The 22,670-nt window shown below is 43.0% G+C and overlaps 2 protein-coding genes across 3 annotated transcripts in view; one reads left to right on the plus strand and one right to left on the minus strand.

Moving 5' to 3' along the window:
- The first annotated feature begins 1,540 nt into the window (after window positions 1-1,540).
- Window positions 1,541-9,207, plus strand: marc1 (mitochondrial amidoxime reducing component 1). Its single transcript, XM_084481990.1, has 7 exons — window positions 1,541-1,837; window positions 2,882-3,052; window positions 3,936-4,098; window positions 4,476-4,619; window positions 5,137-5,198; window positions 8,539-8,610; window positions 8,840-9,207. Exons 1-7 carry the CDS (start codon window positions 1,590-1,592, stop codon window positions 8,964-8,966), a joined length of 987 nt encoding a protein of 328 aa, XP_084338116.1. The 5' UTR covers window positions 1,541-1,589; the 3' UTR covers window positions 8,967-9,207.
- A 588-nt stretch (window positions 9,208-9,795) lies between these two features.
- The window catches only part of LOC311362731 (otoferlin-like), a gene marked incomplete at both ends in the record, with an annotated part of 32,140 nt that continues 19,265 nt past the window's right edge, over window positions 9,796-22,670 (minus strand). The window contains 17 exons of one of the 2 annotated variants that reach the window (XM_084482637.1): window positions 9,796-10,119; window positions 15,590-15,690; window positions 15,963-16,141; window positions 16,387-16,628; window positions 17,286-17,384; window positions 17,560-17,648; window positions 18,053-18,195; window positions 18,634-18,794; window positions 18,987-19,157; window positions 19,268-19,395; window positions 19,786-19,923; window positions 20,155-20,292; window positions 20,445-20,548; window positions 21,422-21,494; window positions 21,819-21,947; window positions 22,116-22,142; window positions 22,338-22,411. In XM_084482637.1, coding sequence (XP_084338763.1) covers window positions 9,939-10,119; window positions 15,590-15,690; window positions 15,963-16,141; window positions 16,387-16,628; window positions 17,286-17,384; window positions 17,560-17,648; window positions 18,053-18,195; window positions 18,634-18,794; window positions 18,987-19,157; window positions 19,268-19,395; window positions 19,786-19,923; window positions 20,155-20,292; window positions 20,445-20,548; window positions 21,422-21,494; window positions 21,819-21,947; window positions 22,116-22,142; window positions 22,338-22,411 — 2,177 coding nt within the window. Of the gene's footprint in view, window positions 10,120-11,915; window positions 12,097-15,589; window positions 15,691-15,962; window positions 16,142-16,386; window positions 16,629-17,285; window positions 17,385-17,559; window positions 17,649-18,052; window positions 18,196-18,633; window positions 18,795-18,986; window positions 19,158-19,267; window positions 19,396-19,785; window positions 19,924-20,154; window positions 20,293-20,444; window positions 20,549-21,421; window positions 21,495-21,818; window positions 21,948-22,115; window positions 22,143-22,337; window positions 22,412-22,670 lie in introns of those variants that run through there. The other variant, XM_084482636.1, reaches the window with a different exon arrangement.

Below are 22,670 nucleotides of genomic sequence, written 5' to 3' on the forward strand. Positions count from 1 at the left end.
AAATAAAGAAAGAAAGGGTAAGAATAGGACATCAATAGACATCTAAAAGAAAATAGATCAGGAAAAAAACAAAAAAAAACACAGGTACATCAGTCAGGTAATAGTAAACTGCAATTGAGATAGCAACAGACATCATAAATCAGAATAGCGGCATGTGACCTTCAACACAACAGAAATAACCTACCCTTCTAAGTCGCTGCTGTCACATCAGTCAGGGGTAAGTGGAAGATCTGTTGTCTTAACAAATTGTAAGAATGGACCCCATAATTTCCCAAATTTACCGGAGCAGCTAGATAAAGATAGTCTGATTTTCTCCAATTTAAGAAAATAAAGGGTGTCTTTAATCCAGTGGGCATGACAGGGCGGTGTTGTTGATTTCCAATTACTTGTATTGTATTTTAAATGTGAATTTTGTTTTTTAAATGTTAAATGTGGAACTTTTATGTTTATGCTGCTTTCTTGGCCAGGACTCTCTTGAAAAATATATTTGAAATCTCAATGGGAAAATTTCCTGGTAAAATAAAGGTTAATAAAAAAATAAAAATAACGAGCCAGTTCCTTTATGTACATTTCAGATTATGAAACATTGATTCATAATCAATATGTGTGAAGTACATGTTAAACACTACAGAGGACTATGGTCCACATGTTTCTCCACACAGTTTGCTGTACTGTACTGTTATTCATAAACTAATAGGGAAAATTGTAATAAAACTAAAATTATTAGGCAATTTTGCATCTACTACATCTATATGTATACTAGTGTGTATACTACAAGCATGATTTTTTTTGTAAGAATCCAGTAGCCCACAATTCATATTTGATGTAAATATGGTTAACATAAATAAATTACAAATAAATTAACTTCATTTTCATTTATTTATTCATGAATTCCAAGTCAAAGCCATAAATCCAATTCACTCATTGATATGGGGAAAAACATACCTTTTTAAATCCCCAATATATATTTCCAACAGAAATATTTATTTTGAAAACAATTCAAGACAAAAGAATGGAGAAACTGACGATGAAACAACAATGTGTTAAATATGAAATATGCCAACTTCACATTTAAGAAAGACTACTGGGGGCAGTTATTTCAACAACAACATAAGTTGTTGGCCAAGTCCGACCTAAGTGATTCTCACTGTTGGCGGTAACCTGATAAAATCAATACGACAAGAACGCATGGATCAAAGTGCGCTTATTGTAGTCAATCTTTGGAAAGTTGTAGTTTCACACTAGAGACGCTAGAGGTCAGCAATACCCGCCGTCGCGCAATGACGTCGGTTTGGAAAAGTGGAGTCGAATTCATTTTAATTCATCTCTCATTGACCCGATTACGTTTTCCACAAAGGTTAAAGAAAGGAGTCATAAAGGTTAGGAGATGTGACTATTCGTAGAGCGAGGTCCCTGGTCTCCATGGCTGTGCTCTCTATACCTTTTAAAATAAGTGAGTCGGGCGCTTGACGTAACCACCTTGTACAGCGTCACAGACGGGAGTCCGTCCTCCTCCAACTACAAAACAAGCACTGCGCTGCACGATTACAAGTCCAACAGCCTGCCTGCTCTCTCGTCCCAACTCAAACATGGACTTAGAAAAGCTTTCGATTACAGCATTGGCGCAGAATAAAAAGCTGTATCTTGTGGTTGGAGCAGCAGGTGCTGCGGTGGTCTGCTTGGGTCTGGCGTGGAGAAGTTTAAGGAGTAGAGAAAAGGTCCGAGTTGGAGTTGTATCGCAACTTTTAGTTCACCCTCTGAAGTCCGGGAAAGGCATCTCTGTGGCCCTGGCAGAATGCCACCACATCGGATTAAAATATGGAGAACTTCAGGATCGGTATGTACTGGTTCTAAATTAAAGGGACTAATGAGTGAAAGTGGTTTGGGACTAATGAGTGACAGTGGTTTGGGACTAATGAGTGAAAGTGGTTTGTGAGTAATGAGTGACAGTGGTTTGGGACTAATGAGTGACAGTGGTTTGTGAGTAATGAGTGACAGTGGTTTGTGAGTAATGAGTGACAGTGGTTTGTGAGTAATGAGTGACAGTGGTTTGGGACTCATTTGTATTTTCTCTGGTTAGGTTACGCATGGACCGAACTTTGTAAACAAATAAATGAAATGTGGAGTAAAAACTATTCAAAGCACGGTATATATATATATATATATATATATATATATGGAAGTTACATTCATATGTTGATTTCGTAGGCCGTTGTGTTACTGCAAAATCAAAACGCTGCCCCTTCTCTGTAGACGAGCAGAGCTGGAGGGGGCACTCTTGCGTAACTGGGTCCACAATAAGTAATCTATTTTCCAGACAGTACACACACACACACACACACACACACACACACACACACACACACACACACACAGACTTGTAGACTGTATGGCGGTACTAATTATAGTATTGTTGTACTGTATGGTTTTATTTTATACAGGTGATACTATTATGGTTATACTATTGACTGTATGGTTGTATAGCCTGTATGGTGGCACTATAGATGGTTATACTATTGACTGTATGGTTGTATAGCCTGTTTGGTGGCACTATAGATGGTTATACTATTGACTGTATGGTTGTATAGCCTGTATGGTGGCACTATAGATGGTTATACTATTGACTGTATGGTTGTATAGACTGTATGGTGGCACTATAGATGGTTATACTATTGACTGTATGGTTGTATAGCCTGTTTGGTGGCACTATAGATGGTTATACTATTGACTGTATGGTTGTATAGACTGTTTGGTGGCACTATAGACTGTATGGTTATACTATTGACTGTATGGTTGTATAGCCTGTATGGTGGCACTATAGATGGTTATACTATTGACTGTATGGTTGTATAGACTGTATGGCTCTGATGTGTATCTACAGGCACTGGCTGGTGGTCAAGGAGGACGGTCACATGGTGACCGGGAGGCAGCAGCCGCGGCTGGTGCTGGTGGCGCTGACCAGCGATGGCGGGAGGCTTTGTCTGAACGGTCCTGACATGGAAGAGCTGCAGATGCCCCTTCAGCAGCCCCACAACCCCATCATGGACTGCAGGTGGATTATTTGTTTTGGTACAGCGCAACATTGACCTTCACTTGGTCTGAGAAGCACTACTGCAACAGGCTGTGTCTATTTATCATCTTCTCCTTTGGTGGAACATCATTCTGTTCCAAACAAACCCTCTTTGGGTTTCAAATGATGATGATGACGATCAGGAAAATGGTTTGAGTACAGTTTTGATTTGTAAAAAATATCAATAAAAAAGTGGCAGAGGAAAATAATTATAATGTACCAATATCTTGATTCTTATCTCGCACAAAAGATTGCAAGCCGGAAAACACTAGATATTAAAATATGTTAATAATACCAACCAGAGCTTCACAGAATGCTTTTCCCACTATCCATCCCAACGGGACATTCCTCCACACAAGTCCACACGTCCACACGTTCACATGCCCATACACTCCCAGCGATTGTTGTTTAACGGAAATGAACTGACAGCGTGGAATGGAACAATAGCCGTTTCTCAATTTGCGTTCTCGTGCGTACTTGCGTTCTCGGTAAACGTCATCAGTGGTGGCCCAAGCACTGTTCCAATTCCAAGTACGCGAGTACGCGAGTACTGTCGTAAAACCCGGAAGTGTTCTCGATGCGTTCTCGATGAGGCCGTTCTACCGAGGATGCATCGGAGGTGACTCGTGTGGACTTGGGACCGTTAAATATCCCAGAATGCATCATCAAGTCCGCTGCTGTTCCAATTGCAGGTGCGTACTCGCGTTCTCGGAAGTCTGTACTTGAAAGTCCGGACTTGCCAAGTACGTACTTCCAAGTCCGCGAGAACGTAGTCTGCGTACTTGGTATTGAGAAACGGCTAATGAGATTGTGTGTTTTTCAAAACAAAACATAACTTACCAAACTTCTCACTCTCCTCCTCCAGGGTGTTTGGTACGGACATCCAGGGGAGAGACTGTGGCGATGAGGCGGCCCGTTGGCTCACCAGCTACCTGGGGGAGGAGATAGGCTACCGCCTGGTGCACTTTGAGCCTCACATGGAGCCCCGCAGATCTGCCGACCAGGAGAAGCTGTTCTCCCAGGACGAGGTGAACATCAGCCTGCCAGGCCAGGCTTTGTTGGTTTTCTTCTCTGAATTACAAACTAATATTTGCTTGATATGCTGAAGTTAATGGCAGTCATAATGTCTTGCGTGTAAAGTCATCTTTCTGTCTTAGGTTAATTCATTTATTTATTTATTTATTAATGTACATTTTAAATCAATCGACCAAAAGTGTTATATGTTGTAGGTAACAGTTCAAACAGAGGTCATTTTTTTTTTACTAATGTGTTCCCTTTACTCCAACCACTTAACTGTCTATATTTTTGCAATTCACCAATCAAACAGAATTCATTAGACCCCTGTTAAATAAAAGCTGTCATGTCTTGCGGAGGTACTTATAGTTGCTGTTCTTCAACCATCCAGAAGGTGGCATATCCTGACGTTGGGCCGGTGATGCTGCTGTCGGAGGCGTCAGTTGGAGACCTCAACGGCAAGCTGGAGAAGGACGTTACGGTGGAGAGATTCCGACCTAACATCGTCGTCAGTGACTGCAATGCCTTTGAGGAGGTATGATTCAACTTTCGATTCTTTACCATGAGATGCATATTTTCATTTACTTTAAATTTTTACGTGTGCGAGTTAAACAATTCAATGCAAATTATTTCAAACACAGCTTCTTCTGAAATCCATAAATGTTACTTAAACTGGGAAGTATTTTCCAAATTTATAACTTACATTTTGTATTAATCTTTCTTTAGTCATTTTTTTAGGGAGGGGGGAAATGTAAATTTAAAAAAAAGATGTAGAAGAGTAAAAGGATGAGATAGACGCCGCTTTGACCTCACACTGAAGAAGTCGAGCAGTGGAGTACTGATGCAGAAAGCGCAATGACAGACATACTAAAATAACTGGAAATAATGTTGGATGAGCTGGATTACTTAGAATTGAGATCCAGGCGGAACAGCCTCCATAAAGCATTCCAGAACATGCCGAGCTGAAAAGCAACCCAGTCGCTGCATTTACGGACAAATGGTTCAAAATAATAATAATCATTAGTTGTTGTTTTTCTATCCTACTTTTCTAGGATTCTTGGACAGAGTTGCTGATTGGTGATGTCAGACTCCATCGTGTAATGTCGTGTGGAAGGTAACCCAGAAATAGCTTCTGAAAAACCCTTCCTTTTACAAAACCCTTTTACATCCCTTTTACCTTTTGCATTCCTGCTGTAATCACTAAGAGAGTAAACAAAGGGAAACTTAGACGCACTGCTAACCTCTCAAATCTCATACCTATTCCGTCCAAACCCAAATCAACCTTAAAGCCTATCAATAACACCATCAGGATGGGTCTACTTAATGTTAGGTCTCTTAATAACAAATCTTTTTTAGTTAATGATTTTATTACCACTTCTCAACTGGATTTTATGTTTTTAACTGAAACATGGCTAGAACAAAATAACAGTGCAACCATTCTGATAGAGACAGCTCCTCCCAACTATAACTTTTTTGATGTATGTAGATCTGGAAAAAGAGGTGGAGGGGTTGCTGCTATATTTAAAAATGTATTTCAGGGGAAACAGATGCTATTTGGTGATTTTCCATCATTCGAATACCTTTGTGCTGTATTGAAATGTTCCCCCAGAGTTCTCCTATTAATTATTTACAGGCCACTCACATACGCTGCAAATTTCTTCGATGACTTTACAGAATTATTGTCTAGCATCTCCACAGACTTTGACTGTCTAGTTATAACTGGTGACTTCAATTTTCATACTGATGATTTTAATGATAAGTGTGCAAAAAAACTTTTTACCATTTTGGACACATTTGAAATGTCTCAACATGTGAAAGAGGCTACTCATTGTAAGGGGCACACTCTAGACCTGGTTATCACAAAGGGTCTCAATGTTTCAGATCTTTCTGTGACTGATCCTTCACTGTCTGACCATTTCTGTGTTTTCTTTAATATATATTTTAATCCCGACATACAGACAAAATCAAATACTGTCAAAAAACGGTATATCAATGAACATTCTAATGTACTTTTTAAAAAGGCCATCTCCTTGCTACCACCTCTCAATCCATGTTCTGCTGATGATCTTTTAGAAAACTTTAATTTGAAAATTTTGAAAGTCATAGATGTCATTGCACCTTATAAGGTTAAAACGATTTCTGGAAAGAAAAAGGCACCTTGGAGAAAAGTTGCTTTTGTAACAGCCCAGAAAAAAGAATGCAGGAAGGCTGAACGAATATGGCGTAAAACAAAACTTCATATTCACCATGACATCTATAAAGAGAGCCTCTGTGCCTACAATTTAGACTTAAAAAGTGCTAGAGAAACATTTTTCTCCAATATCATTAAAACCAATACTAATAATGCCAAAACCCTATTTACAACTGTTGACAGACTGACCAAGCCCCCAACACAAATTCCACCTGACCTTCATTCCACTCAGAAATGCAATGAGTTTGCAGCATTTTATATTGATAAAATTGAAGGCATCAGACGCGCCATCAATGTCTCCACTCCACCACAAAAATGCTGGACTACCACCATATTCAGGCAAAAGTAACATGGCAATGACATGCTTTAATGTCATAGACTCTAAAACTCTTGTGGAAACTGTGACACAACTGAAGCCATCCACCTTGATACTTTACCTACCAACCACTTTAAAAATGTTTTTGACTGCCTAGCAATAGACATATTGCAAATAGTTAACAACTCTCTCCAATCAGGCACTTTCCCAAAAGCCTTAAAAACTGCAGTTATCAAACCCCTTTTAAAAAAGTGGAGCCTAGATGCCTCTATTATTAACAACTACAGACCAATATCAAATCTACCCTTCATAAGTAAAATCATTGAGAAAGTTGTTCTCCAGCAACTTAGTGACTTCCTGGCATCAACTGGTTGCTATGACACCTTCCAATCCGGATTTCGACCCCTTCACAGCACCGAGACCGCCCTTATTAAAGTTGTAAACGACATCCGTCTTAACACAGACTCTGACAAAATCTCAATACTAATGCTACTAGACCTCAGTGCTGCATTCGACACTGTAGACCATACAATACTTTTGGACAGATTAGAAAACTGGGTGGGGCTTTCAGGCACAGTCTTAAATTGGTTTAGGTCCTACCTACAAAACAGGAACTACTTTGTTTCCATTGGCGACTTTGTTTCAGAATCAACAAACATGACATGTGGAGTCCCACAAGGTTCGATCTTAGGACCCTCTCTATTCAACATCTACATGCTCCCACTAGGGCAAATCATGCAAAATAACAATATTGACCATCACTGCTATGCTGATGACACGCAAATCTATGTATCTCTATCACCAAATGACTATCAGCCCATTGATCTGTGCATTGAGAAAGTCAAAGACTGGATGTGCCAAAATTTCCTTCAACTAAATGAGGACAAAACCGAGATAATTGTATTTGGTGCTAAAACCGAAAGGCTTAAAGTTACCCAACACCTTCAATCTCTGTCCCTGAAAACCTCAATCAAAGCCAGAAATCTTGGGGTTATCATGGATTCAGATTTACATTTCGACAGTCACATCAAATCAGTTACAAAATCTGCATATTATCACCTTAAAAACGTAGCAAGACTTAGAGGGCTCATGTCTACCGAAGACTTACAAACACTTGTACATGCCTTTATCACTAGCAAGCTTGATTACTGCAATGGTCTCCTTACAGGTCTCCCAAAAAAACTCTAAGGCAACTACAGCTTGTTCAGAATGCTGCTGCTAGAGTTCTAACAAAGACCAAAAAATGTGAACATATTACACCAATTCTTAAATCATTACATTGGCTCCCTGTATGTCAGAGAATTGATTTTAAAATCATGTTGCTAACCTATAAATCCCTACATGGTTTAGGGCCAAAATATTTAACTGATATGCTTCCACTATATAAGCCTTCTAGGCCACTAAGATCCTCTGAGACCAATCTGTTAATTATCCCCAGAGTCAACACGAAACATGGGGAAGCAGGATTTAGTTACTATGCAACAAATAGCTGGAATAAACTCCCTGAGGATTTAAGACTTGCCCCAACTCTGACAGCTTTTAAAACAAGACTGAAGACTTTTATGTTTGCTTTAGCTTTCTGCTAAATCTTAAATCTACAATGCTTCTATTTTATTTATTTATTTATTATTTTATTTTATTAGTAACTTTGCCTTTATTTTCTCACTTTCTAAAATGCATTTCTTTTAACTCTGCCTTTCTAAAATGTTTTTTAAACTTTGCCTTTATTTTCTATCTATTTTACTTTTTACTTAACTTTTGTTTTCTTTTGTTGTGTGACAATGTTTGTGTGTGAAGCACTTTGAGTCTGCCTTGTGTATGAAAGGTGCTATATAAATAAAGTTGCCTTGCCTTTCCTTTACACTGTTACCACCCTTTTTAACCTGGTGGTCACACATTATACAACAAATATAAACATTAATGGAATGTTCTGTGATTGTAATGCAGGTGCATTTTCACCACCGTTGACCCAGAAACTGGTATTATAAGCAGGAAAGAGCCCCTGGACACACTAAAGGGGTAAGGTTGAAGAGTAATTCTACATTTATCTTTTTGTTATTTGGTTATGTATTCCTTTTTTTACCCCCCATAGATTGAGTATCATCAGTGTTTGCTTGTTTTTGGTCTTAGTCAATTTGGCCATTTATTATAGCCTAGTTTGCAATGTGTTGTATGTACTCCATGGCCAGATAACGTTATCATTTCTAACCTTCCTGGTTGTAAAGTATGTGTTATCTTTTTTCGTCAGATATCGACAGTGCCAACCGTCAGAGGCGAAAATCTACAATAAATCACCATTGTTCGGACAGTTTTTCACTGTCAAAAAGACAGGAATCTTACAGGTTGGAGATGTAGTATATCGGATTGGTCGTTAGGAAGTCGAAAAAAGTTTTTTTTTGCTGTTAGTGATCACTAATTTAGCAGCATAACAAGAGCCAGTTCCTTTATGTACATTTCAGATTATGAAACATTGATTCATAATCAATATGTGTGAAGTACATGTAAAACACTACAGAGGACTATGGTCCACACATTTCTGCACACAGTTTGCTGTACTGTACTGTTATTCATAAACTTGTAAAAAAAAATTGTAATAAAACTAAAATTATTAGGCAATTTTGCATCTACTACAGCTACATGTATACGAGTGTGTATACTACAAGCATGATTTTTTGTAAGAATCCAGTAGCCCACAATTCATATTTGATGTAAATATGGTTAACATAAATAAATTACAAATAAATTAACTTCATTTTCATTTATTCATTCATAAATTCCAAGTCAAAGCCATAAATCCAATTCACTCATTGATATGGGGAAAAACATACCTTTTTAAATTCCCAATATATATTTCCAACAAAATAAATATTTATTTTGAACTGACGATGAAACAACAATGTGTTAAATATCAAATATACCACACAACATTGCAACAATGTAGCCTACTAGAACTTTGCCTACGTATCTATTAGATGATGAGAACGGGTATACTGAATATTGAATTAATTTGAAGTGCCGCGATATGGTTATTAATATGGACTAATTTCCACCTAGACATGTCAGTTATGACTATTAAAGACCTAATTAGTAGTACATGTTAACTTTCATGACGAAAACCTGAAAATTGACAGTACAGCAAAAATAAGAACAACAGAAGAGTGCAATAGGCCTAATTCACAAAGCGGCCATTTTGGTTCTAAAGGCTTTGTGGTGGGCGAACTGAAAGTGGAATTCTGCATGCAGTCCCCCCCACCCAGCTAGCAGTTAGAACCAAGATGGCTACTAGCTAGGAGCATAAAAGCCCATGGACACCATTAGCATATGGGCGTCGTCTCCCAGTGGACAGCTCAAGCCCCCAGCATCTTCTTCACCATGTAGCCCGGCATGTTGTAGATGAACAGGCCCAAAATGGCCACCAGCAGCAGGAGAAACACCAGCTTGATGACCAGCCAGCGGTACTGGTTACACACCAAGTTCTTCATGGCTTTGAAAGGGATCAGGAACCACAGCAGCGCAATATCAGGGCGGCTGGAGGAAGGAGGGAAGGGAGCACACGTTAAAGGATTTACTGAGAGAATTCAGCTCCAGCAAGACACAGACTACCCATGGTAGACCATGACAAACAGCACGGCATTCTGGCTGCACTATTCATCACTTTGTAGCATCGAATAGTTCAATTTCAGGGAATTCCAGGTATACATGTAAATTAAGGTCGGGGATTGGGACAACTTGCAGAACGTGTGGAGATTTTAACCTGCCTCTCGCCAGATGAATTTCGTTCCGCCTGGCTCCACTCATCCATTTGGGATCGCTCCCTTTGGGAGGTATTTGGGGGGACTACCAGAAAATGGTAGAGCCAATCAGGACCGCCGGGCGGGATTTTTATAGATGTGACGTAGCGGAGAAGCGACTACTAAGTTTTGATTCAGACAACAATGGCGGCTCGCATCGAGGAAGCAAGCGTCACGGGTCGGTTTCGATGTGAGCGGTTGAAGTAGCACGTCAATAAAGATGACGGACAAGTGGTTTATCCAATCATATGCAAGGATTTTTGATAAGGCCCAGCCTTCTAAAGCACCTCTTCAACGGAGCGATCCCAGATGGACGAGTGGAGCTAGGCGGAACGAAACTCATCTGGCGAGAGTCAGGTTATGGAGATTTGGGTTTGGCCCCACAACTGGCGGTTGGGATTAAACACCCTTACAACCAGACTACCAGGTTGGTAGATGGGTGGGAGCACGGAAAATAATTAAAATTGAACTATAAATCCGAACCCAGGTAAACAGGTAATGGCTCCTCCACGGTAGACTGGTGGTTAGACGAGGGAGGTGCGTCGTCGGTACTTAAGCCGTACCGCACAGCTCATGTGTGTAATTGTGATATCAGGGAGACTAACCAGTAGGCTTTGCGTCATGGTTGGTTTGTGTGTGAGACGTGTCGATGTCATCATGGATGGTGTAAGAAGAACGGTTGGTTTTGGTGAAGCGGTTCGTTTGAGAGCGTACAGGAAAGACTCAGGACACACGGACATGGGAAGGACGCAATAATTGGACACTGAAGGAACTCAAGACAGCTTTATTCACAAATTACAAGTGTTTGTGTGTGTGTGTGTATGTATGTATGTGAAAACCGCACTCCAATAATTCAAAATCAACGTGCGTCCAACTCAAACCAGCTAGACCAGGGCAAACATTCTGTGTTTGTCAAAATAACGCAACACTGAAAACGAGAAAAGAGAGGGCAAACACAAAATAACTTTACTGACCATTCTGCATTTCATTGAGAGCTTTAAGGTAAACCATCTACCGACTTGCAACGTGGAATCGATTGACGATCCTAAAATGTGTATAGAAAAATAAGCAATTCCAGACAAAGCCATAACTATGCACCCGCAACCCAACCGTAATGCCAATATAGCAAACATTGTTCTCAATAAGGAATCCTCTTTTGAACAGCAACACAATTGTTTGGTTTTCACAACAAGGCCTATGCAACTGAGGACCCATGAATTCTTTCCCAGTCCTATACTACTCACTTATTTATTCATGTAGCAGTTGCTTTAAACAAAAGCAATTTACAGTGAGTTAAGACGCATGCCATTAGGAAGCAAGTAGGAATTAGACATCTTTTCAACAATGCCTACAGGTCAGAAGGTCCCTGTGGACATCAGAGTTCGACCTCTCATCTGACCCGGTCCGCTACAATATCCTGCACCCCGATAAATACATAAGACACGTAAAATACATTCCCCTGAAGAGCAAAAAACTCTAAACCTCTAGCTTCTCCTGAATATGCGATAGAGGCTATATCGCAGCTTGTTGTGGCTACGCCCCGAGCATCTTCTTAACCATGTAGCCGGGCATGTTGTAGAGGAAGACGGCCAGCAGGGCCAGCAGGAGCAGCGCCGTGACGATCTTGATGGTCAGCCACCTGTACTGGTTGCACAGCAGGTTTTTAATGGCTTTGAAGGGGGTGAGGAACCAGAGGAGAGCGATGTCTGGCCGGCTGCAGGACAAAACAAGACATCATCACCGTTACAAAGAGAACACCTCTGTCGTTTACCACCGAACATTTCAATATCTGTCGTGTTGTTTTTCCCTCTCCATGACTTTGTGCCCTTTGTTTTCTGTGCCTGTAAATTATCTATTTTTTCCTACAGTTTATTCCAAACGATGCAAAGTCATAAGTCATTATTTGTCCAAGGGCTGACAAAACATGTTAATTAATCACAGAAAAATGGGTTAGCGATCAGTTAAAACTCAGTTAAAAGAATGCACACCACAGGATATCAAGTCATTGGCTGTTGTGTGTGCTTAATGTCCATGGGTCTCCTCTTGGTTGGACCACCTGGGTGGTTGATCGCGTGGACTCGTAGATGCCCTTCTGCTTCACCAAACTCCAGGGGAATCTCCTAAGTTACTTCATTTTCCTCTGGTGTTAATTCCGCCTTAGCGATGCCCTTCCGTGTTCAGTTTTTCTGCCCTTATTCTCTGGTCAATGGCAGGAAGTCAGGGCCACATACATGGCCGCAGATCGCTCTCCTTGTGGTCCCCGTTTTGTTTCCGTCACCTAGGCAACGATTCAGTCTCACCTGTGCGTGGGAGATGCTTCCCCAACTCACCAGGCTCAACAGCATTACGTTTGAGTCTAAACGTGGACCAGGATCATCTTCCGTTCCTTATTCTTGATTTCTGCCCTCCCATTAAGGTACATAGAGCAGACCCCCATGGGACCTGTCCTATCTTCTCTTTTCTCGGTCATGTCTTGGTTCCTCTGCTGCTGAATTGTGTAACATACAAAATGCCTCACTTGGGAAATGGTGTGTTACTTAAATCTTTCTTTTTTAAATTCCTTTGTCCTGTTGTTCCTTCTTCAGTAATTGACCCCCCCAGTTCATCGTCACAAAACATCTTGTCTTCTTCAACTTTATACAGATAAAATATGTTGGTGAAAGTAGCCAATACACAAACATGGTTGCAATATTTTGACCTGTAGTTCAACGTCAATTCTATACCAGTTCTGACTAAATAAACAAAGGCAGGATGGTGTTTATTTCAAATATTGTGTATGTAGCACTCCTATAGGGCAGACATCCCAAGCTGACTCCAGATTACCCCAAAAACGATGCCTTTGGACTAAGTATAACGTATACCATAACCAACCATTGTTTACTGTCTTAAAGACTGGGAGGTGAATGGGTAGGGGGGAAATCGGGCCAACTGTGAGAGATCGCCTGGTGAGGCTAATCAAGTTCCGAGCATCTTCTTCACCATGTAGCAGGGCCTGCTGTAAAGGAAAAGAGCCAGCTACTTGTACTGGTTTCACACCAAGTGCTTAATGGCCTTGTATGGTGTGACCAGGGCGGCTGAAAACAACAGAAACGTTTAAGACCACCAAAGCAGGGGTGGTCAGTTTGTATTCTCATACATGCAACACAAGTAGGCAAATGTGGATTTGACTGGGATAACTGGAAGATAAGGCAGAAGGGGCGAGAATAATATTTAAAGACAACATGAAATGATTTTTTTTGGTTTTGTTGCTGGCTTGTTCCCAGATTCATGCATTAACAACGCATGCAGGTCATGCAAAATAATTATATCTTGACAGATTTTCTAATCATCAATAATCTCTAATGAGCCAATCACATCCCTAATACACTTTGCCCATTGGCTTGGACATACAGTGCATATGGGGCTGTCCTAAAGGCTTCATGTGAAAACTGCTTAACAAGGAAAACATAAGGACTTTGATGAATACATTTGAAGACTTGGCCATGGTGAAAAGACAATGTTTCTTTATTAGTTGTTTTTTTAATTAAAGTATAGTCAATTCTTCTAAAAGTCTTAAAAGTCCAAAGGGATGTAAAAAAAAAAAATCTCAAATCTCTTCATCAAAGTCCGATATGTATTTGCCTCGGTAAGGTGTTTTCACATCTTTTGTAGAATTCCAAGCCTTTGAGGACATCCGTACATACGGCACATTACAGGAGCAACATGTGCTCTCTGAATGCCCTTTCACATTGTCTTTAACAAAGAGGCTGAGGAGGGATACAGAGGCACGACTTACCATGTGACCAGCAGATCCTCTGGGCCGTCCAGCACACACTGGTGTGCGTCTGTCCTAAGTGTCACTCCTCAGGTGGAAATAGTCCCTTTATCGGTGTTGTCTCTAATTAAAGTTTTATTTATTTAGTTATTTTTAAATTGTTTATAGGCAATTTAAGGTTGTTAATGAGGTTTTTTATACACGTATTTTGTATACGCGCTACTTGGCAACGTTTATGGGTATGTTTATGTTTGGTTATTTTTAGGATAAGTTCATCACGTTAATTTACACGTTTGATTTCCCGTTTCATTTTGTTGAGTTCTCCTTCAGGCGGGAGGTGGCGGGAGGCGGACCACACGTCCACAAGGCGTGTGTGCTCGCTGGAAATGTGTTTGTTTCACTACAGACTACAGAGGAAATTCAGAGGCCGTTTCTCAATACCAAGTACGCAAACTACGGACTCGCAGACTTGGAAGTGCGTACTTTGAAGTACGCACCTGCAATTGGAACAGCAGCGGACTCGATGACGTCACCACCTCAGCTCTAGCTAGAGCTATACGACAAGCATATCTTTCCATTTAATTCATTCAAAATATTAACATACTATTTTAAAATGAAAGAGGCTGGGGTTTAGTTTTATATAATTTGTTTAAATTGTTTAGTAGTATATGCCTCCATGAGGCCGTAAAGCAGTTAACAGCTAGAGCTAGAGCTGTTAACTGCTTTATCGAAAAGATATGCTTGTCGTGTGTATAAGCTATACACACGACTTTTTATATGTAGGGTACAGATGCGCGTGCCTAACTGCCTGTATGTAGTTGGAGAGTAGACTATTGACATAATAATTAAGAATGAGCGAGGAATTACACAGATTAGAATAGAAACACACACACACATTTAAGTCACCTCCGATGCATCCTCGGTAGAACGGCTTCATCGAGAACGCATCGAGAACACTTCCGGGTTTTACGACTGTACTTGCGTACTTGGAATTGGAACAGTGCTTGGGCTACGACTGATGACGTTTCACGAGAACGCAAGTACACAAGTACAGACGAGAACGCGAATTGAGAAACGGCCAGAGTGAACCACGTCGGAGTCCCAGGGGATCCCCCCTACTCAGGACGAGGGAGGAGAGGGAGGGGGGGAGGAGAGATAAAGAGGAGGAGGAGGAGGAGAGATAAAGAGGAGGAGGGGGGAGGGGGGGAGAAGAGATAAAGAGGAGGAGGGGGAGGGGGGGAGGAGAGATAAAGGAGGAGGGGGGGGAGAGAGGGGAGGAGGAGGAGGAGAGATAAGGAGGAGAGATAAAGAGGGGAGGAGGGAGGGGGGAGGAGAGATAAAGGAGGAGGGGGGGGAGAGAGGGGAGGAGGAGGAGGAGAGATAAGGAGGAGAGATAAAGAGGGGAGGGGGGGGAGGAGAGATAAAGAGGGGAGGAGGAGGATGGGGTCCATACTTGGGTTTCTCCAGCGGTTCTGGCTCATTGCGTCCCTCCCCAACGGGACCTTTCTCGGCCTCCTCCCCGGTCATGAGGTGCAGCTCCGCCTCCACCTTGCCCTGCGAGAGAGATGTTGTTCAGGGCACTATAGCGCTCTAGACCACGCCTCCGGGTGGGACCTGGCCTTGACATCCCCACCCACCCCGGGTGTTAAAACATGCCCCTTAGATCCAGCATGGGGATCCTTCTTACTTTCCTTCGATCTTCTTTCTCCCTCCTATTTATGAGCTCATGTGTTGGAGGGAGGTTAGGTCCTGCCAGTATGATGAACACAGCGACACACCAGATCAATCATAATCATATACACTGTTCTGTCCCTTCTGCCACGTACTGTCAGTTCAAACTCGTCCTCTTCGTTTCTGGCCACAAAGGGCCACCATCCTTTGATCCTCTTCTGCTTGAAGATGGACACCATGGGCATCTCCGCCTCGTTGGTCACCATCTCAATGGTGCACTGCTTGGGGGTCTTGGCGCCTCGAGGGAAGCGGTTCAGGTCCAGCTCGATGGCGCCTGCAACCCCGTGAAATAAAAATGAAACGCTTTTAGCCTCCCCCGCTAGACCGCAAAGACACATGGCCTAACCACGCCTTACTGGGCCGAGGATCAGAGTAGCAGACACCTCGTTGGTCAGCCGGACACTTGTGGGGAGGAATCATTCAATCACTTCACCATCTTACGATTAAAAAGGTGTGGGGGGGGGGGGGGCAGTGTGAGTGGTAGGTTTCAGACACCCAGACAGGAGACGCCCATCGCACCTAAGAAGTCGTCCGCAGAGAAGTGGTCGGCGTCCCACACTTGGAGGTTGAGGCGGGCGGGGATCTTGTACTCCGTCTCGTCCCAGGCGAACATGGACTCCTTCTTGGAGATGACGATCTTCTCCTCGGCCATCAGGTAGTCGAAGGGGTACACGAAGCGCCAGTTGAAGTTGCCCTCGCCGGTGATGGAGTGGTAGTGGACGTCCGTGTCCTGCTTGTCCTCCTGCTGGCCCTTCAGCCAGCTGTGGAGAGGGGGGACACCATGCAGATGTTTTAGCCAGCCCAAGAGGTCACATACCTTTTTGGGGTGGCTGGTTCTTCTGGTGGTATTTATATCGCTTTGTATTTCATACTACAGGTGCGATGTTGCAACACAGCCAGCCATACATTAACAGAAAAATATTGTAATGATCGATATAATAAGAAATATATATAATAAGATATCACTATATTGTTTGATTTGTTTCCAGGTTTGTTGTACATGTATTTCCAGAAGGTACGTTAGCTATTTTACAGAAGGTTTTTATTTACAGCTTTGTTAGTGTTTTTACAGAAGGTTTGTTACTGCGTTTTCACAGGTTTGTTTGTGTATTTAGATAAGGTTTGTCACTGTGTATTTACAGGTGTTTGTGTATTTAGATAAGGTTTGTCACTGTGTATTTACAGGTGTGTTTGTGTATTTAGATAAGGTTTGTCACTGTGTATTTACAGGTGTGTTTGTGTATTTAGATAAGGTTTGTCACTGTGTATTTACAGGTGTGTTTGTGTATTTAGATAAGGTTTGTCACTGTGTATTTACAGGTGTGTTTGTGTATTTAGATAAGGTTTGTCACTGTGTATTTACAGGTTTGTTCTTGTTTTCACAGGTTTGTTAGTGTATCCACAGAAGCTTTCTTTACCCTCGCACAAAGATGTCGCTGGACTTCTCCCCGGTGAAGATGTCATCGTCCTCCAACACAACCTCGTCTGTGTTCCAGACGATCACCCTCAGTTCAAACCTGACAGACGGACAGACATAGAAGCAGACGGAGAGATATACACATAGAGAGACAGACAAACATATGGAGAGAAGGGCAGACAGACAGACATATAGAGAGACAGACAGAACGATTTTAATAAAGAATAGAAACGTGACCCACTGGGCCAATGCACAACCGATGCGGGAGAACCTACTTCTTTGGCTTCCGTGGTGATATGTCGAGGGCGGGTCCCGGGGCAGTCATCTCTTTAGGGAACATGTCCACCCACATCTCGATCCTCCCCTGATCGGAAAAACACGACAACATGTTAACATGTCTTAAGGGAACATGTCCTCCTCATCTCGGCCCTCCACTGATGATGATGATGACATCACAACGTGGAGATGAAGTTTCAACTTTACTGGACTCTGGGTGTGTGCCTGTGTGTGTGTGTGTGTGTGTGTGTGTGTGTGCGAGCGCTCTGACAGACTGTAGGAACACACCAAAGCACAGGAGTAGAGCACCATCCCTTTCGTTCCGCTCTCACGTGAATCAACGTGGACTCCCACGCTGGAGCTTAGCACTGCGGAGCAGGGGGGGGTCTGTCCACTCCACCGCCGCCTTCCACCTCCGTGGGGGTGGAACAGGGCTGGGGGGACGGCCTCAGCCTCTCGTCTGGGCCTCAGTGTGTTTCAGACTCGACGTACCTGTTCGATCCCGGGCTTGTCGGGGTGGAGGAGGGGCCGGGTTTCTACGTGCTCGGGGATAAGCTGGCAGCCCACTTTGGGAATGTCCTCCCAGTGCCTCAGCACCGTCAGCGCCAGGTGCTCCTCGGTCGGCTTCTTCAAACCTGCTCGTCGACAGCGTCACAAACGACATCATCATCATCATCATCATCATCAAGACCATCGTCGTCGTCGTCGTCGTTGTCTCGGCCACAGTCGTCCTCTCAGAATCACCACCACCGACGTCGTCTCCGTGGATTCACCACCATATTCTTTTCATTACAGCATCCAACCTAAAGCACACATATCTACCGGGATCTTAGCAAGCAATGCCTGATGTTAAATGAGGACCCAAGCTCTTAAATAAGCGAACTGCAGCAACAGCGCAACCTCTGGTCAAACCCACGTCATTACAACAATCACAACTCCAACAATTCCCGATTGACTCAAACGTGTCGAAGTGATGCCACTTGCCATAGGGCAGCTAACTAGAGCGCTGGCAGTGCCGTGTGTTTGGTGTAGGTGCTCGGTGTGCTTTAATGAAGAGTGGAAGACGGGCGTACCGTTGTCGTCCTCTATCTCAGTGGCAGCCATGAACACCCGGTTGGCGACCTTCACGCGACCCCCGGGCCCGTAGTGGGGGCCGTCCAGCTTGCCCTCTTTGCAGAGTTTAGCCAGGACGTGGCTCGGTTTCATCGGGTCCCTCCACACGTTGTAGCCGTGGCTTAAAACAGAGACGTCATATAAAAGTCACGCCAACGTTTTTAATAAATATAAATTCATTCAAAAAATATATACGTATATATTTTCTGCCACATTGTGGACCCCGTTGTGAATCACGTTGTGACGCTGAAACGCTCTGACCGCACATGGCCGCGGTAGTGCGCCTGTGGCACTGAAACAACGTGGAGCTCACATGGCGTAGCTGGAGGCCACGCCGCACGTCGCCCGGTGTTTGCTGAAGTAGCGGTTCTCCAGGTCGATCCTGGTCTCCCCGATGAGGTCGTCGGTTCCCACCATGTCCCAGTCAAAGATGGACACCGTCAGGGTGGAGTCCATCGGGAACGTGGCTTCGATGTCAAACGACCTGGTCGGCGGGAAGGAGAATGCGGACGTTCATCGTGTATCTTTGTGTTCTCAGACGGCTCCCTGGGTGGATGCCGCTTCATGCTGTTTTCTTTTTCTTTGGCGACTTACTTGCCAAACAACGGATTCAGCTGTTTTGAGATGTAGTTCTCCTTGTCTTTGATGTCGGACTTTCCCAGTTTTATGGCAATGTAGGGGTCGGCTTTTCCATTTATGTCCGCTGGATGCAGGTCGGTGGCCTGGTCAAAAGACACAACATTTGTAAATACATGCTGAGCTTCGGATAGGTCAGCGTTAAGGCTTAGTGTTAGTGTTAAGGGGTAGATTTAGCATTAAGGGTTAGGGTTTTGTGTAGTGTCCTAAACCAAACCTAAAACCGGTTATTTTAGATGAAAAGTGATTTAGTGGGTTAAACAGTCATTAGGGAATCATCGTGGTCCAAATTCCAACTTAAATGCCCAAAGTATAAAAAAAATTCTATAGGTTAAATGCATTTTTCCCATTTTGCCAGAGGTTGGGGACTAGCTCCAAGCTCTTAACCTCCTTCAGTCTGGCCGTCACTCGACTACAGCTCCTCTTCCACTTGTATTGTGTGAACAGTGTGGATGAGAAGTGCAGCGGAGGCCCACCCTGATGACGTAGACCCTGACGAGGACGTTGATTGGATCGTTGTGAGGGATGTTCTGAAACATGCCCATGCTTGCGTCGAAGCCCGAGTCTCGGCTGAAGTCGTCGGAGAGTGGCACTTTGTACATGCAGAGTGACCCCTGGGGAAGAACAAGACGGCTGTCAGGACAGGATGGTGTGGAGAGACTGACGCGTGACGTGACCAGTAGGGTGGTTCTCCCTAAAGCAGCCCATCTATAGTTCTATTTGTAATATTAACAAAAAAACAAGTTGAACTGTAAGTACAGCACATCTTGTGGTCAAACACATTAATGCAGTAGCTGTATTGCTGGCTTGGGCTTCACTAGAGCTAGGGTCGGGCTGGCCCTTACTTTGAACTTCCCTATGAGCCTGTCCTCATCGGCCATGTTCTGGTCCTCGTCGTCGCCACTCTTCCCTCTGTACAGGTTGAAGACGTGGAGCCAGTCCTCGAAGTTGCCAAATTCTGCCTCGAGCTCCTTTGGGTAGACCTAACCGCACCAGAAGGAACATCAGAAACGACCTCATCTCACTGGACCCAGTTCACACGTCAATGTTATTTGCGGAGCACTTCATCAGATCAACAGCCTCATAGGACTTCACAGGCCGGCTATACAGGACGTATGCCATGCGACCTGAGTACCTTGAGCTCATCCAGCTTGGGCTTCTTCCTCTCTGGTGCCTCAGCAGACTTCTTCTTCTTCTTCCCTCTCTTGGCTTTTACGGGGAAATCATCGGGTTTGATCTCTGAGAAAAGGGGAGCAGTCGGGAACGGGAACAGAGGGAAGGAGGGGAGGTGGTGACAACAGCAGAGTTCTTATCGTGACGGGAAGAACTACATCGGCTATTCAAATCAGCGTTGTACCTGAGGGACACGGACAGAATACTTAGAAAGTTACTCGGGTATGGATAAATACGATAAATATGTAGCACTGTGGGAGCATTTTCAAGTAGCAATTAACATTTGGCCCAGTCCTGGCACGGACCCAGACTACTAAAGACGGTGGTTGGCTTGATTTCGCACCCCATTTTACCCTCCCGGACCCTACACATATTGGTGGTTTCATTGTGATGTAAATGCAATTTGAGGGCTTGGCAGTGCGGGCGGGACTTGGTTAGAGGTGTTGCAGTGACATGAGTACTTCTAACAGGAGGGACGTTGAAATCCACGAGCTGCTGACCATCAAGAAGAAGGTGATGCAGTCGCATTTAACGAAGACGTTAAAAGATGGTGCGATCTACGAGAAAGTACCAGAGGAACTTTCCTTACGAGGCTTTTGTCGGGATAAAAAACAAGTGGTCAGCAAAATAAAGAATATGTTGGCGTTTTTGCACTTGTTAATAGTTAATTTGCGTTTGTAGCCTACACTCAGACACATATACTCATTCTTGCATGAGAGTGTCTTGAATCATAAAAAAATTAAAACATTCGGAGAATGCAAATGATTCTAAAGAGGTCTAGTCTCCGTGCGTAGCCCCGCCTTCTCCAGTGAACCAAGAAAGCCGGCTCCGTGACGAAGGGGGATTTTACCCCCTGGGTTTCACACTGGCAACACAGTGAAACTGCAGGGCGTAGCCGTAGCGGCTGGGCAGTGTACAAATGCCTGGAGACGACCGTACCTCCGCCCTCCGTGATGTCCATGTCGTCCTTGTCCTCTGAGTCGGACAGCGCCGCCTCCTGGGACCTGAGGCTCTGGGGGGACATCGACAGGTTTTACCGCTTCACTTACCATGCCATGCTCAGATTGTGTAAGTCTATATATTTTCTGTATTCAACTCCTTAAAATGTTTTATCTCTTTAAGTATATATACTATTGGTGTCCTGCCTCATTTCCTGTCAGGAAATAGTCAAATACATCTTGTCGTATCAACATGGAAACCAGCAAGAAGATCCCCATAGATATACATCTTTTTAAAAAACCTTTTAGAATGTTACAATAAAAACAGTAAATGAATAAATGCCCAGCTGTAGTCTGCTGTACGTTCTGAGCCCTGAGGGCCGCTCGTGGGCTCTGACCTCGGTCAGGGTCTCGATGGAGACAAAGTACTTGGACCACCAGTCCAGCATGCTCTCGTCCAGCTCATCCTCCTCCAGGTCCTCCCCGCCCTTCTTCCTCTTCTTCTTCTTGCCTTTTCCATCGTCATCCTACATTTAATATTTTTTAATGAAAAATCACTTCAGTTATCTTAAATAATGACGGGAGAATGTTCTTCTAACTTAAGGTCCAACTATAGTAATGATCTTAATATTAAATGATTTTATACTTGATAATCTTTTTGTAAAACAAACAGGGGACTTAAACGTCGCGCTTACCTCAACTTTGATCACTGCGTCTGAACCCTAGGTTATAGCGAGAGGTAAGAAACGTTAAACAGGGACTTTGTTACAGCGATAGAAAGGAGCCAACCAACGGAAGATCAATTGATCATGTTTAAATGTATTATCAGTTTATTCTTAATCATCATGGCGGTCCCCTATGATAATTAAATGTTTTATAATGTAGATGCTATATTCAGATAAAGTTGAAAAACGTACAGAGTCCAGCTTCACCACAGTGTCCATCTTCTTGAAGTTCTGCTCTGGTTCCAAACTGACCACAACTATTTCCTCTGAGAAGGGAGCATAACAATTGGTATGATCAATACCTCGAGAATCAATATCCACAGCTGTGTTTGAATCACCAAAAACAACCCCATATTTAAACTTAAGTTTAAACATGCAAGTGAAATCCAAATTTCATTCAGAATTTATTTTCTCACTTTCTGAAATGCATTTCTTTTAACTCTGCCTTTCTAAAATGTTTTTTAAACTTTGCCTTTATTTTCTATCTATTTTACTTTTTACTTAACTATTGTTTTCTTTTATTGT

The sequence above is a fragment of the Micromesistius poutassou genome, assembly GCF_964030765.1.
Source record: "Micromesistius poutassou genome assembly, chromosome: 17".
Classification (NCBI taxonomy): domain Eukaryota; kingdom Metazoa; phylum Chordata; class Actinopteri; order Gadiformes; family Gadidae; genus Micromesistius; species Micromesistius poutassou.